This window comes from Chionomys nivalis, chromosome X (genome assembly GCF_950005125.1).
Source record: "Chionomys nivalis chromosome X, mChiNiv1.1, whole genome shotgun sequence".
NCBI lineage: Eukaryota > Metazoa > Chordata > Mammalia > Rodentia > Cricetidae > Chionomys > Chionomys nivalis.
Window position 1 is genome coordinate 99090696 of NC_080112.1, and position 15207 is coordinate 99105902.

Below are 15207 nucleotides of genomic sequence, written 5' to 3' on the forward strand. Positions count from 1 at the left end.
ACCTATACCTTGTAGGCACTGCCTATGCTTTCTTTTCTAGCAGCATTATGTATGCAATTCAGTGTTTCATATTTCAAGATAAGGTCTTTGGTCCACTTATATCTACTTTTTGTACAAGGTGATAGACATAAGTCTAATTTCATTCTTTTGTATGTGGACAACCTGCTTTCTTAGCAGCATTTGTTGAAGATGCTGTCTTTTCTCCAAGTGTATGTTTTATTGCCTCTGACAAACATCAGATAACACTAGTTATGAGTTTGGGTCTTCTAGTTTCTTCCATTGATCTACATGTCTGTTTTTGTGCCAGGACCATATTAATTTTGTCACTATAATTCTGCAACATCCCTTGAAGTCTGGACTAGTAACCCCTGCAATATGATTTTTGCTGAGGATTGCTTTGGCAATCCAGTTTTTTTTCTGGTTCCATATAAATTTTAGAATGAGACCATGACAGAATACTACAACTGAACACAATGTAGTAGAAATGAGCATATCATGGTGAGCTCAGCCCCATTGGATACATGTACATTACAGCTTCTGCACTTATGACCCAGGAAACACTGATGAAGAGAGGGCTGAAAGTCTGTGTTACAGGTCATGAAAGAAAGCTACAAACCACAATGGATATAAGACCAAGTATGAGTCCTTTATTTAGGCTGGTGACCAAGAGCAGATTCATGCTACAAAGAAGTCTCTGCCCAACGAAAGACAGGGAAGGATTTTTAAAACCTCAAGCCACAACTGTATCTTACCAGAGGCAATGGTGAGGGGTTTCAAAAGCTTCAAAAGTTTCTACTAAGCTTATTAAAACAATTTATTTTAAGTTGCAAAACAGTGGACCTCAGAAAGCTGTAGGTGCTTAGCGGATGTGCTCAACAGGGGACTAGGAACAGTTGGGTGAAGTTAGCCAAATCTAGGGCAAAAAGGAGTTACTTTGGGCAGTTTAATTGTAAGAGCCAGGGTAGAAGGAAGTCTCCTATGAGACTGCCTCTTTTAGAAATGGCTGTGTAAGTAAGATCTGAAGAATGGCATTCTCAATGAGCATACTAATGCAGAAGGGGGCACATCTCATGGACGCACACCCTGGACAGGAAACCGTAGGTGACTGATGGCTGCTAAGAGAAGGAGAGTCATCCTCTCCATGGAGGAGCCCACTAATTGCTTGTCACGCACCAAGTGGTCAGTCCTGAAGCCATGAATACAACAGCAGCAGCCACAGCAGGTTCTATTTATATATTTGTAAACACACACACACAGAGACAGACAGACAGACAGACAGAGACAAAGGCAGGGGATTTGTTCAGTGGCTGGACTTCATTTCTCAGAGCATACAGACCTGGGATGGGCTGTCAAAAAGTTTGAGGCGAAGAGTTTCAAGAAAGTTCTGTAGATGCACTTGAGTCCAGACCCCCTTTCCTTTCCCCTTCTTGTACAGAGGCTTGACATGCTTGGAACGACATTTCTGTCTCTAATCAGTGAGACAATTATCCCCTTTGACTACCGTCACTCCACCCTTGTCGAGATAGTGCATCACAATGATCCAATAAACTTCGCTTGTTCCTTTATCTCCCTCCCCTCTCTCCTCTCTTTGCGCCTATCCCTTCTCCCTTTTTCCTTTGCCCCTCTCTCTGAGTGTGTGTGTTCTACCTCTGGAGTGAGCTGAAGGTAAATTCCAACTACATGATGGTTTTCAGAACATTTTGTTACTTTGTTTTAGCTTAAGGAAATAAACGGTGTCTCATGGAAGGTGCACCCTATGCAGTAGATCTTAGCTCTACTGTTTCCCAACGTAATAGCTGAATGTCTCCAGACAAGACTTGTACCCCATTAAGCCTCCACAACTTCAGAGGCTGGTGATTCTGAGATGAGATAATTTCTTGAGGAGTGGAGGAGGGGAGAGCATATCAGCATATCTGATGTTACAAGTACAGAAGTACCTGTCTGGTTCACAGGGGGCACTCGGAGCTCTCAAAAACTAAAGAACACAGTACAATGTAACCAGTACAGAGCTGGGTATGCCAAGTTCTTTGCATTTGTAGCAACAAGTACCAAAGGCCCAAGCTGTCACACTCTAGTTGGCCTCTGGGTTGTGGTGGCTCAAGTTGAAGCACTCTCAGAGTGTTTGATTGGTCAAACCTTTAGGAGGCAGTAAGAACAGGACATTGGTCTACTCTGCCCAACCCCAGGGACCTCCTCTCTATGCCCTACTGAATAAAACTTCCTGTAAGGACTTCCATCTTGCAGCTGACGTTTGGAGCCTGCTTTTCTCTCTCAGCAGCTTTCCTCAGTTTTTCAGCTCTAGACCACACAGAGTGTCCTGAGAAGAACACAGTGAGGACTTTTGTGACAAGGTACTTCAGGACCTACCATGGGTGAGTTGAACAGCATGGGGTGTTTGCCCAGGTTTTCTTAGGGCAGGGGTGATACTGCACTTTCCTCTTCGCTTATGGCCCTTAGATGACCTCTTTAGGAACAGAGTGGGGGTGGGGTCGAGGGACCCACAAGTTGTTTAGTTTCCACTCTCCAGAAGACAAGGATCAAATGAGTACCGAGGTGATTGTCATGTTTCTTCATAGAAAGCCTCCTGTGGAGGTGAAGTGCAGTCCCCTGCTTACCACTCCCTCACCCCCAAACCCATTGAGAAGAAAAAATCTGAGCTTTGCTTCATCTCCAGTCTAGGATTTGAGAAATAGAAAATATGACCTAGAGAAGGGTTTGGTGGAAATTAATATTCTTCATATTCATACTAGTGTTAATAAAGGAACAAGGAAGCAACCGTGGATTGAATCTACTTCAGTCATTCTGAACATTGCATTATCCTTATAGAAGTTTCTAGATACTTGCTTTATGTTGTGTGAACAGTTCTGAAACGTCTTACATGTGTGTAGGGTTCCATGTCAATTAAGTACATTTGTTATCTATGTATATATAATATATAAAATCATGTTTTACCTTTGTACATAAATGCCATTTCAGGCTGTCCTTGAACTCTTGGGCTAAAGTGATCCTTTTGCTTTTGCTTTTTGCCTACTTTGTTTCTTGAAATTGTTTAAATCTTCCTTATGCACATGAACTATTGTCTGATAGATTTATCTGTTATTAAATGTTGAAAATTTCCCCAAATTTTGTATTTGTCCACTTATTTTTCCCTCCAGTCAATTTTATTTCTTTATATTAAGATATTCATGCAAGTGTAGACTTTAATACCATCTTCTTGTTTTATTTTTAAGACTATTTATTTATTAAGTATACATAAGTATACAGTGTTCCTCCTGCATGTATGCCTTCAAGCCAGAAGAGAGCACCATATCCCATTATAGATGGTTTTAAGCCACCATGTGGTTGCTGGGAATTGAACTCAGGACCTCTGGAAGAGCAGACAGTGTTCTTTTTTTTTTTTTTTTTTTTTGGATTTTTCGAGACAGGGTTTCTCCGTAGCTTTACTAGCTCTTGTAGTCCAGGCTGACCTCGAACTCACAGAGATCCGCCTACCTCTGCCTCCTGAGTGCTGGGATTAAAGGCGTGTGCCACCACCGCCTGGCGAGCAGCCAGTGTTCTTAACCTCTGAGCTATCTCTCCAGCCCCATCTTCTTGTTTGATTGAAACTTTTTAAAATACTTTTTGAAAATTGAAACTTTATCACTATGAAATGTTCTTTCTTACTATTTCATTCCTCCCCCTTTCTCTCATGCTTGATACGGTGTCTCACACAGTCTCCGCTGATCTTGAAGTTTTTATGTAGGCATGGATGACCTTGAACTTCTGACACTTCTGTCTCCTACTCTTGAATGCTACAAGAGAGTGCTGTTACCCTTACCCCTAGTCTATGCCATGTTGGCCAAGGAATCTACAGTCTTATTCATGTGAGGAAGGCAATCTATCAACTGAACTATATCCCTGTCCCATAGAATTTCTCTCTCTCTCTCTCTCTCTCTCTCTCTCTCTTTCTCTCTCTTTGTTTCCTTCCTTCCCTCTCCCTCCCTTCCTCCCTCTTTCTCTCTCTTTCTTTCACTTTTTTCAAGACAGGGTTTCTATATGTAACAGTCCTGGCTGTCCTGGAACTCACTATGCAGACAAGGCTGGCCTCAAACTCACTGAGATCCACCTGCCTCTGCCTCCCAAGTGCTGGGATTAAAGTGTATGCCACTACCACCCAACCCAAATATCATTCTGTAAAATTTACTTTTTCTATTTCCAATATAAACCTGCAGTTGGATAGTACAAAATTATATTTGTTTTGTTATTTTAAAATGTTATATATATATATACATATATGTACATACACACACACAGTAAGACTAAGCACAAACCTTTGTATTAAGACTGAAAGAGGCAACCTAGCAGGAGGAAAGGGGTCCCAAAAGCAGGCAAAAGAGTCAGAAACAGCCCCTGCTCCAACTGTTAAGAGTCCCACAAGAACACCAAGCTACTCAGTTATAACATATGCAGAGGGCCTAGGTAGTTTTGTGTAGACTCCATGATTGTCAGTTAAGTCTCTGTGAGCCCCTAGGAGCCCAGATTAGTTGAGTCTGCACATACACAAACTGGAGAAAAGAATATTAGGACTTATTCCTCCCACTGTAATGGGAATCCCACCTTGTCCACACGAGCTATTCTTCCACAGTTTCTAACCTCTGCTTCTAGGAGTTCCACCTTTTAAGCTTCCACAAATAAGTGAGAATGTTTGCCTTTTTTATTTAAAACTTTTATATAGAATTAAATTTTATGTGTTTGAAAGTACATTTGACAGAATCTTTCCTTTCATTTGTTCTCAGACAGGGTCTCATTATGTAGGCAAGTTTGGCCTTGTACTCCCTAAGTAGCTAAAGCTGGGCTTGCATTCCTGATTCTACTGTCTCTACATTCCAAGTGGTGACTTTCAAACATGTTCCACCATACCTGGCAGATGGAATTCTTTTTTTTACATAGTCAGACTCTGTCTGCCCTTCAATTTGGAATATTTAACTTACTTTTAATTTGGTACAGATATGTTATTTTATACATTTATCTTTATTTACTTTTATTCTTTTATTATTATATGTTGAGTTAGCACCACTAGCCGGCAGACCCTTATTTTTACCTGTCCTCAGACAATACATGATCCTTGCACCATTATGACTCTTTACCCTCACCTGATTTGTCATGTGCTTTCACTATATGTGAGGTAGGAATACAACATCTTCTTTATTATTTTCCCTTTTCTTTTTCTAGTCTTTTTTCATAATAGTTATCTGAGATATGCATATGCATCCCAGAAGAAGTATTGTATTATATACTAAATACTCAGTTTTGCCTACAAATTTATCAATGTCACTGACTTTTCTTTATTGCATGGGAGTCTGTTTGAAGACAAGCTTGACCTTGAACTTATGACAGTCTTCTTTTCTCTGCCTCCTAGGGGCTGGTATTATAAGTGTGTGCTTCCAGACCCCAAAGGGATGTTTCTGATTTTTAAAACATTCATTCATTCATTCATTCATTCATTCAGTGTAGTGCATGGGTACATGTTTGGAGGCCTCAGAACAACAGGAAACTTGAGGAAATCAGTGCTCTTCATGTACAATTTGGGTCTAGGGAACTGAACTCCAGTGCTCAGGCTAGGTGGCAAGCCCTTTACCTGCTGAGCCATCTCACAGACTACTTCTGTTTTAGTTTAACTTTTTAAGGTTTATTTATTTAATGTAAGAGTGTTCTGTTTGCATTTATGCCTGTGCACCATATATGTGCCTGGTACTTGAGGAGATCAGAGGAACACATCAGATTCCCTGGAACTGGAGTTACAGATGGCTGTGAGCCACCATGTGGGTGCTGGGAACTGAACTCCCATTCACCACAAGAACAACAAGTTCTTGAAATTGATGAGATATTTTTTTCTCAGTGTACACAGTCCTTCTATTCTATTGCTGTTTTTATTTGAACTTGAAGTCTCTTTTAATTGAAACTTCTCAACTAATGTGTTAGCTATGCTTGCCATATTTTCTTTAACTTCTTTCCTTCTCTTTTCCTGGTCTTCATGATAATATTTGAGCAAGACACAACCCGGATATTTTGTTCTGCTTTATTTATCATTTGTCTAGCTCTTCTTTCAGGCAGGGAGTTTGTCTGTGATCCTTGAACCATAAAAACCCTTCCAAGATAATTTTTGTTATTCTTCAAACAGAAGAGAGAGTCAAGATTGAGGAATGAAGCATAATTTGTCTCAGATCACTCTGCCCGAGAAGGGCAGGACAGTTAGGAACATCACAGAGCAATTGCTGAGCCCAGACCTTGACCGCTGTGTTTGTTTTCTCTTTAGTTCCCTGCCTCTCATCTCCCAGGAGGTAGAAGCTCAGTGAAGGCTTTCAGTATTTTTTACACTGATTACAGATATTTGGGGGTGGGATATCATAACAGCTAATAACCTTGATTTGCCATTGTATTTCCCCAGTACCTTTTGGGGGGTTATTATACATTAATGTCTTGATTTTAATTTAAGGGCACAGTTCTGAAACTAACTCTTATCAAAGAAGGATGAGATGTCGGGGAATTTTCCGAAGGATATTTCTCAACTCTACTGAACACATCAGTGCTACAGTGCGTACTTCATTCTCTCAACAGCAAGGTGGAGAGCCAGCAATGAGTGATCCTCCCATATATACTAGAAGAAGATAGTAAGTGACCAGTCAGTATGATTGGAATATACCAGGCTAGTGAAATGCATAACACTGTAGTTAAATGTCATTTATATCTCCAAGTGGTTGAGCAATCTTTCTGTAGCCTTGATACAAGTAGGGCAAATGGTCTATTGGAGAATTTCTAAGTATATGTGGACTACTTTTACTTCATTTTCCGACAGCACTCCCTATGGTATTCCACCCCGTCATCAGAGAATCAACTTACATAAACGAAACCAAATGTATATTAACAGGGAGGGATGGCCAATACCTCCAGAGAGAAAAATGGAGGACAAGCAAGATGACACCTCAAAGAACTGGTTCAAGGTCATAGTAAGTACCCCAGAAAATGGATCTAATACTCAAAAGAAGGCAATCAAGAGGAGTTGTGTTGAAATTGAGTAGAGTTATTGGGTGGTTGTTTGGATACAGTGGAGTTGACAGAGGAGTCCACATGCTGAATCAATTAAGGGACAAATCAGACAGGCAATGAACACAGACCAGGGTGACTGTAGGGAAAAGTCAGGGAGTCGTGTGTAAGCAAAGGAAGAAATCCATGTGAGAAGATATAACAGCTCTACACTAGATGCCCCAGTTTTACTAAAATTCTATGTGTGTATTGAAGAGGTGGTTGACAATGTATCTTTGGGGTCCCTATTAAAGAAGAAGGCTAGTTCTGCCATAGGTAAGATCTCTTATTATGGCTTTATAAATGAAATCATATCATAATCTCAAAAATCAGAGAAATAATTAAAAGTAAATTAGCTGTTTAAATTTAAAAAGTTGATTTTCATATCTGGAGTTTTTATTGAAGGAAATCACCTGAATGAAAGGAAAGTAGATTCAGGAAATCCACCGGTGATATAAAGGAAATAATAAAATTTGTACCATCTTTAGAAATTGCCTTAAAGCTTAAAAGCAAACATATTTGAGTCCTTCCATTTTACGGCTTTCTTTAAGTAAAATTAACAAATAATAAATCACATGCATTTAAAGTATATAGCTTAACACTACTTGGCTGCACATCTGTGAAACCATTTTCCCAGTCAACATGTCCATCAAACACATCAAGCATCCTTGCTTCCCTTTATAATTGTTCTCTTCCATTCTTTCCCCATATCATTTTTTTTCAATCAACTCTTGGTTAGTTTTCTACCACAATAGATTTGTCCGTATTTTCTAGATTTTTATGTAAACAAACTCATGTGGTATGTTATGGGCTGAACTCCTTTGTTCGATTAACTCTGACTTTAAATTCCAATATGCCACATACATGTAATCCCAGCTGCTCAGGAGACTAAGGCCAGAGGATTACTCGTTTGAGACCAGCTTGAACAATGCCACAAGACCCTATATTAATGTAAAATAAGGAACAGTGAAATAAAAAAATATAAAAGTTTAGAGCCAAAACCGAATACTTGATGCAAACGGGAGGTTTTATTTTCTTTCTCTTTACAAAGAGCACTTTCCATAGGCCAGAGAATGTAGCAAGGATAAGTATTTAAGTTTATAGATGTTTATCATGAATTAGTTAGATTATTTAAATTCTGGCCAGTCTGTTTTCATCCTTTTCACAGTATTTCCTCCGTACATATATAAAATGAGACTTCTATGCCTGTATCATATTGGTGTCTATAATGTATATTCAGATAATGATATTTTGTTACAGCGTCTTTATTATCTCAAAAGAGTTCTGAAAGTAAGTACTCGAAACATAGAGTTTTAAGACATTAATTATTATACTGAAACACCTGGTAGAAGCATTAGTGTTTAAATCTAGTTTATTTGTTCCAATAACTGTACTTTTGCCACATCAATATGTTTGCTCATTAAAGAGTATATTGTGTAATTACCTTTCATGCATGAAATAAATAAATAAATAAATTTCAATGTGCCAATCTTTTTTCCTATCTTTTTCTTAATGTTTGATTCTAGATTCCCTTTGGCATAAAATATGATAAGAAGTGGCTGTTGAATTTGATTCAGAGCCAGTGCAGTATCCCTTTCACTCCAGTAGAGGTAAGAGGAATCAGGACGAATGATGGGCTCTATGAACCATGACATTTGCCCATATTCTATTTCTCTCACCCTTATTCATGCAGTTTCACTATGAGAAATCGCACGCCCAGTTTTTTGTTGATGATCCCTACATTGCCTTTGAACTAAAAAATATCAGTGACAAGATTTGGGATGAGTCTAATAATAAGGTATGTGTCAAGAGTGTGACTGTGACCAATTGCAAGCCAGGGTCAATATCTTGTATGATTCCGGGGCGTCTCAGTTCTCAGTGTCAACACAAACTCTCATTTGTTCTCCGCAGATAACAATCTTCATCAGCCCCTGTGATGAACTCCACTTGGTGACAGAGCTGAAGTCAGAGAAGATGGACCGAATGAAGGTAATGTAGGATTAAGACATTTTATATACCCACAGCTGGACCTGTGCTTTTCCCCCATCTCTTGTCCCTTATATCACTTCTGCTTCAGAGTCATGGAACTCCATCTGTGATTCTGAAGCTGGCTATGAACCAACAGGGTGCTACTTCTCAGCAATTTCTTAATATGCCGAGACTCCCATTTGTGCAAGGCATGACTGACAGCAGTAAGTCTAGAGGTAATAAGGGAAGAAGGGGCTGGCTGGTGTGGAAATTTAGGAATTGTAAATTAAGAAGAGGTTGGTGCTGGCAACTCCTCTGTATCAGCTCTGTGTCAGCCGACTGCCTCTTCGCCTTCTGATTCTCTGTTCTTGATTCCTGAAGACTTGTTGACCCATCCTACTGACTTGTCACTGAATCTTAGAAGGTGCATGGCTCCATCCCTGGATTTTTATGAAGAGGACACGACGCAGGTAAGACCTTACACTTGATGCTGTTTGGAGAGTAAGTTTGGTAGAGATTAGCTAGTACTTAGTTTGATCTCAAATATTCACTGTTGTTTCATTTCACTATTTTTTTCTATTACCTTAGATGCTGCCCTTGAACCAGAGTTACAGTAAACCGTATCAGATGTTTGGCTTCCCTGATACTAAGGCAGCGGCCCCTACTGTTGACAGCCTGGATGAATCTGGAAATGAGGTGAGACATAATACTGAGATATTATAAGAAAGGAGAAGTGGTCATTGGAGTATTGACAAGAGGCAGGGAAGTGGATTTACAGGTAAGGGATCAAGGGAAAGAGCTGAGGGTTCAAGAATCCTTTGCTTCTCTTCTCTTGATCCATGTATTTATTCCCATAGTTGCAGATGAAGTCTGCAGGGACGGTAGTCAAGGGGCAAGACCTGGATCCAGAAGAGATACGTGCAGACCAAAGCTCTCTGAGTACTACCATCCCGGATAAATCCAGTAACATAAAGTCAGTTGTATCTTCAAGAGGAGCAGCTCTGGTCTTTTGGGAGGACCACAGACCTCACCCTCCACTCTGTCTATATCCTCAGCTGTCCCCACACTACTCCTCCTCCGCTCACGTAATCTGGGGTGTGATTCTTATGTCTGAGCACTTAGTCTCCTCCAGCATGCATTCCGGTGCTTTAGAAAGATGACACTGGGCTCCTCCCCTATCCTAACTGGAGCTCCCTTTTCCTTACTCTTATAAAGTCCCTTCATCTGTTCCAGGCTGCCCTGAAGGCTGTTACTACAGGATGAGGTCAGGGGTTTTGAATGATGATAACATTACCTACTTTGGACCACTGTTGGGATGGCTTAGTCCTCTTGGAAAGAAACATGGGTTCCCTGAACTAAAGATCTAGAAGTGGGCCAATGTCAGAGAGCAGAGGGCTTCCCTGGGTCAAGAGGAACCTGTGGAGAACCAAAGAGGCCTCCATCTCTTCTGTCTTCCTTATCTACCTACCTACCTTGCTCATCATCCTACCTAATATGTTAAAGAGGATCCCTGCATAGCCTGACATAAGCAAGTTGATTCCCTAGGTTAGACCCATACTCAGACACATACAAGTAGAGAGGACCTCCAGGAGAGAACATAGTGACTATAAGAGTCAGCTGCTACTGGGGAATGTCCCTTTCCCACAAAGAGGCTCATTGCTCCCAGAATGAGCCCTGCATAGGAGAAAATACGAGCCTGCATTCAACAGTACCTAATACTGTGAAGTCTTCGCTTTCATTCTTGCTTTGGGTCCCGGGCACAGTCTGGAGAAGATGAGGTAAAGGACTGCTGCAGAGGAGCCCTTTTCCCCTCTATTACCAGTGACCCCTGACCTTTAGTACCAGGCCAAACAGAGCATCCTCCATTCCGTTTGTGTGGCTTCCTTTTTCTCCTTTGCCTCTACTCTCTGTGTCTCCCCCACAACTACCTCACCTACTTTCACTCCCTTTCTGTTACTATCCCCATGCCTTCCTCTTACTGAGTCCTGAGCCATGCCTTCCTCACCTCCCTGCCCCAGACTCCCTAGGGCACGAACAAAGTGACAGAGTCCTGGGATCTCATCCCATGCCTTGCTCCCTGCAGAGCTTCCCATGGAGACTGTGAGGAGGGGAAATGAGTCCTTGGAGCTCTGCTTCTCCAATGTGGCTTCTTGTGAACCTGAAGAAAGGGATTAGAGCAGGGAGTGTAGGAGCTACCCAATAAGAAGAAGAGAGAGGAGAGCAGCAGGGAAAGACAATGTTCTTTCTTCTAGGTCATTGCCACAAGGACTGCCTTTTCACTTTCAATTATTTTTAAATGGTTATATCTGTGTTCCTATATTTATATGTCAGAAGATGGGTGAATACATTACAAGTTAATGTATTAATCAGACATGCTATCTAACACATATTAATGGGATGCCATGCAATGATTGTACATACATGTACAATACATAGTTCTTAACCAGGTTGCATTTTTTTTTGGTAGTTCAGTTCTGGAATTGTTCCCCAAGTTATTAAGCCTGGTAAGTGTATTCCTTGATTATCGATTTCTCTAACTGGGCCTGGCACTGCATCCAAAATGCTCTGAAAGGGACTACTGAGATGTCAAGAACAATGGCGATGGGTTTTTGATCCTACTGCACGTACTGGCTTTGTGGGAGCCTAGGCAGTTTGGATGCTCACCTTACTAGACCTGGATGGAGGTGGGTGGTCCTTGGACTTCCCACAGGGCAGGGAACCCGGATTACTCTTAGGGATGATGAGGGAGGGAGACTTGATGGGGGAGGGGGAGGGGGAGGGAAATGGGAGGTGGTGGCGGGGAGAAGGCAGAAATCTTTAATAAATAAATAAACAATAAAAAGGAAAAAAAGTGAAAAAAAATGCTCTGAAAGCTAATAGGTCTTGCTTAAGTTAAACTTTTTGAACCTGTCCCTTCAAAGCGATATGGAGAAGTGATTTAGATTGATGGGAGAACTTGCCAACGGCAAGTCATGATCCCAGCCTGATGTCTATCAGTGACATTTCCAGGATCCTCTTCACACCTGACTTCCCCATCTGCAAACACATCCCTTTCCCTCACCATCCAGCATCGTCTGCCAGCTCTGCATTGAGTTTTCTTGCCTCCCACAGGAAGGACAGGAATCTCCTAAACCAGCTCTCTGTGGCCTCCAGGACCACAAGAGTTTACCACCTTGCAAGGTGAGGAGAGAGGTTTGAATTTGTGTATAAAATGGGTCAGAACCTACATCCTGTTTGCTTTTATTTCAGGGGATTTTTTTTGGATCTGAGGCTGTAAAGACTCTGGTCCTACAGTTCCTGCAGCAGTAAGTACCTCCGGGAACCTGACAAAAGGGAGTCATGTGGGAAGTGAGGCTACAAAATTATAGCTCTACTTGATAAAACTTGGAACTCTCATTTGAGACCCAAACTGATGTGATTAGCCTATCCTATGACCCCGCCCCCATTAGGTATTACTTCATCTATGACAATGGAGATCGGCAGGAACTCCTTAATGCCTACCATGCTGAGGCTTGCTTCTCTTTGACCGTCCTCTTCAGTTCCATGGACTCATCCTCGTAAGTAACACAATCAGCTCAAGCTATGGCCTAGAGCACTGCACCCCACCCTCCAGCAGATACAGGCAGTCCCTTGGAATCCTTACATTTGCTGGACCACCAGTTTGTTTCCCCCTTTTCTCCTAGGAGCAACTTGTGCGGGTACTTCAAGCACAGCAGAGATATGAAGGTTCTCAAAGATCCTTGTACGTGTGTGACAGGGAAGACTGGACAGCGTAAAGGGGGCTAGAGGGCACAATCACAGATGCCAGAGGCTAAGGTTCCTGTTGTTGTCCTCCCCATTTCTGACACTCTCTCCTGATTCCAAACCAACAGCTGCTTATTCCTAGACCCCTTAGGCCATGACTCTGACTGGGAAATGGCGTGTGAGTGTCCAAAAAGCATGTGCGACTCCAAGGACATTTTTTTCTCTTCTTTTTACAGATATGCAGCAGCAGCTGCTGAAGCATAAAAAATATGAGATTATTTGCTTTCTTCATACATTGCCCAAAACTCGGCATGACCTCACCTCCTTTGTGGTGGACATATGCTTCCAGACAGTAAGCACCCGCTCCTTCCGTGGGCCACAGCCCATACTCAGAAAACTGAGGATGGGTAGAAAGTTATGCAGGACGCTGAGCTCATGCATTTCCCTTCCAGGAGACCATGCTCTGCTTCTCTGTTAGTGGATTGTTCAAAGAAGGCGAGTGTCTGCAGAATCCGCTCTCCAGACCCTATCCCGCTTCCTGCCCTGGATGTGGACCCCTGAGAACTCCCCCAGGTCCCCTCATTGTGTGCCTTTCCTCCCTTGTGCTCTCCTGCCCACAGCACCCTGCCCGTAGACCATCCCCGTCTGCCCCTGACCGAGGGCTGTGCCTGTCTACCCCACAGCTCCTGGGTTAGGGAGGGTACGGGAGCTGTGGGGTTGGTGGCTCTCATTCCAGATCCTTACTCTAACTTTGGGCCAGTTGCTTAACCTCTGCATTTCCATGTTTGCAAATGTTGTTTATTAAACTGCCCCCTCCACTCCCCACCCCCGTAAGGGAGATGCGAAGCAGAGACCAAGTGAACACCGAAAGTGATGTCCACATGGTCCAGCATCTGGTAGGGGTCCCATCAACGGGAGTGGTTCATTTCCATTGCTGCCAGCCCTCTCCATTCTTGTAAGGCATTCCTGACTCCAAGCCAAATATTGAGTGGTTCTTGGCTTCTCTTTGTGTAAGACCCTGACTGGAGAATGCCCTGTGAGGGTCTAAAGCATTGACAACTCTAAAGGCACATTATTCTTTCTTGTCCTTGAAGCAGAGGGCAGCTCTCAGGGTTGTGTTCATGCCTTCACTCGGACCTTCATTGCTACCTATGGCAACAGTTCTGAGTAAGTGCTGTGTTGTGGATCGGCACTCTCACCCGAGCCTCGGGCTGTGCGACAATGTGGTGGTGGAGTCCTCGGGGTATGACCAATATGTGGAAGGGCAATGGGGAGAGTCAAGGAGTAGTCTAGTGTAGTGGCTGAAAGTGTAGACTCTGGGGTCAGACTACCGGGATCATTCTTGCTGTATCACTCATTCTGGTCAGGTCACATTTCCCATTTGTAACTCTGTCTTCTAAAAATGTTGATTATACTGTCCACCTTTTTTTTTTTGCTGATAAAACCATTGTTGGATTAAAGTTGAATCTCCTGTTCTATTGATATAGACAGTCTGCAACAGTGTGGTCCCTCTCTGGGAGTATTGTCGATAAGCAGGGAAGAAAAGCAGGGCAAAGCAGGAATATGGGAACGGCCCGATTGTGGCTCGGTGAGAGCGTGGCAATTGTTGAGAAGTTTATTTTGTCTGTTTTCCCATCCATCTCAGGGAATGTTTTACCTCCAGCCTTTGTATCATCAACGACAAGCTGTTTGTGAGGGATGTCCAAGGGCTTCCCAGTGCCTCCATTCCCGTGGCCACATCTTCTTCCAGCTGTTTGCCTGCCCTCTTTCAGGATCAACAGAAGATGGAGCAGACATTCTCTACACAGGCTGGGATGAATGTTGAGTGCTCTCAGACGTGAGTGTTGGTGTAGACAATGAAGTCGTGTGAGGTAGGGGTAGGATAATGAGTTATGGAAACATACAAGCTTCGCTTCTTTATTTCGTTCACTATCTTACGGATCAGTTTCTTCTCAGTTAAACAGTGGGCTAACTAGCCATTTTAAATAGCTATTTGATAATTCCCTGAAATCCGTGGACCCTGTTCATGAATGAGACACATTTGGATTTTCAGGAATTTGCTTATATTATGACACAAGTGTCATCTTGCCGAATATCTTGAGGTATATGTAGAGGCGTGTTTCTGTCGCATAGATCAGGACATGCCTTTGTGTTGTCAGTGTATCTATTCTGTGTCTTGATGCATACTGTCTGGTCATACTCTATCACAGGTGCCTTGATGATGAGCAGTGGAATCCCAGCAAAGCTAGTCAAAGCCTTGCCTGGCTCCAGGTGAGGTGTGGGAATTCAGGCCAAGAGAGAAAAGGCCAGGTGGCCTGGAAATGATGCTGGTATTCTTGCGTCTGCTGGTCTCCCAATCGCATCCTTCGTTTCCTACAGGTAAAGGATGCGAGCCCCGAGCATACCTTCATGCAGACAGGTCCAGGATTCTAA

General features: G+C 42.5%; 1 protein-coding gene across 1 annotated transcript in view; it reads left to right on the forward strand.

Annotated features, from left to right (window-relative positions):
* Nxf3 (nuclear RNA export factor 3) overlaps window positions 1–15207 on the forward strand; it is a 97143-nt gene extending 81936 nt beyond the window's left edge. Inside the window, exons 3-20 of the mRNA XM_057760718.1 lie at window positions 6476–6650; window positions 6836–6986; window positions 8589–8672; window positions 8756–8866; window positions 9140–9239; window positions 9412–9500; window positions 9894–10003; window positions 11498–11534; window positions 12142–12210; window positions 12280–12335; window positions 12480–12587; window positions 12714–12772; window positions 13011–13126; window positions 13227–13269; window positions 13869–13941; window positions 14438–14611; window positions 14985–15045; window positions 15154–15207. Of these exons, the coding sequence (XP_057616701.1) occupies window positions 6476–6650; window positions 6836–6986; window positions 8589–8672; window positions 8756–8866; window positions 9140–9239; window positions 9412–9500; window positions 9894–10003; window positions 11498–11534; window positions 12142–12210; window positions 12280–12335; window positions 12480–12587; window positions 12714–12772; window positions 13011–13126; window positions 13227–13269; window positions 13869–13941; window positions 14438–14611; window positions 14985–15045; window positions 15154–15207 (1670 nt within the window). The remainder of the gene's footprint in view (window positions 1–6475; window positions 6651–6835; window positions 6987–8588; window positions 8673–8755; window positions 8867–9139; window positions 9240–9411; window positions 9501–9893; window positions 10004–11497; window positions 11535–12141; window positions 12211–12279; window positions 12336–12479; window positions 12588–12713; window positions 12773–13010; window positions 13127–13226; window positions 13270–13868; window positions 13942–14437; window positions 14612–14984; window positions 15046–15153) is intronic.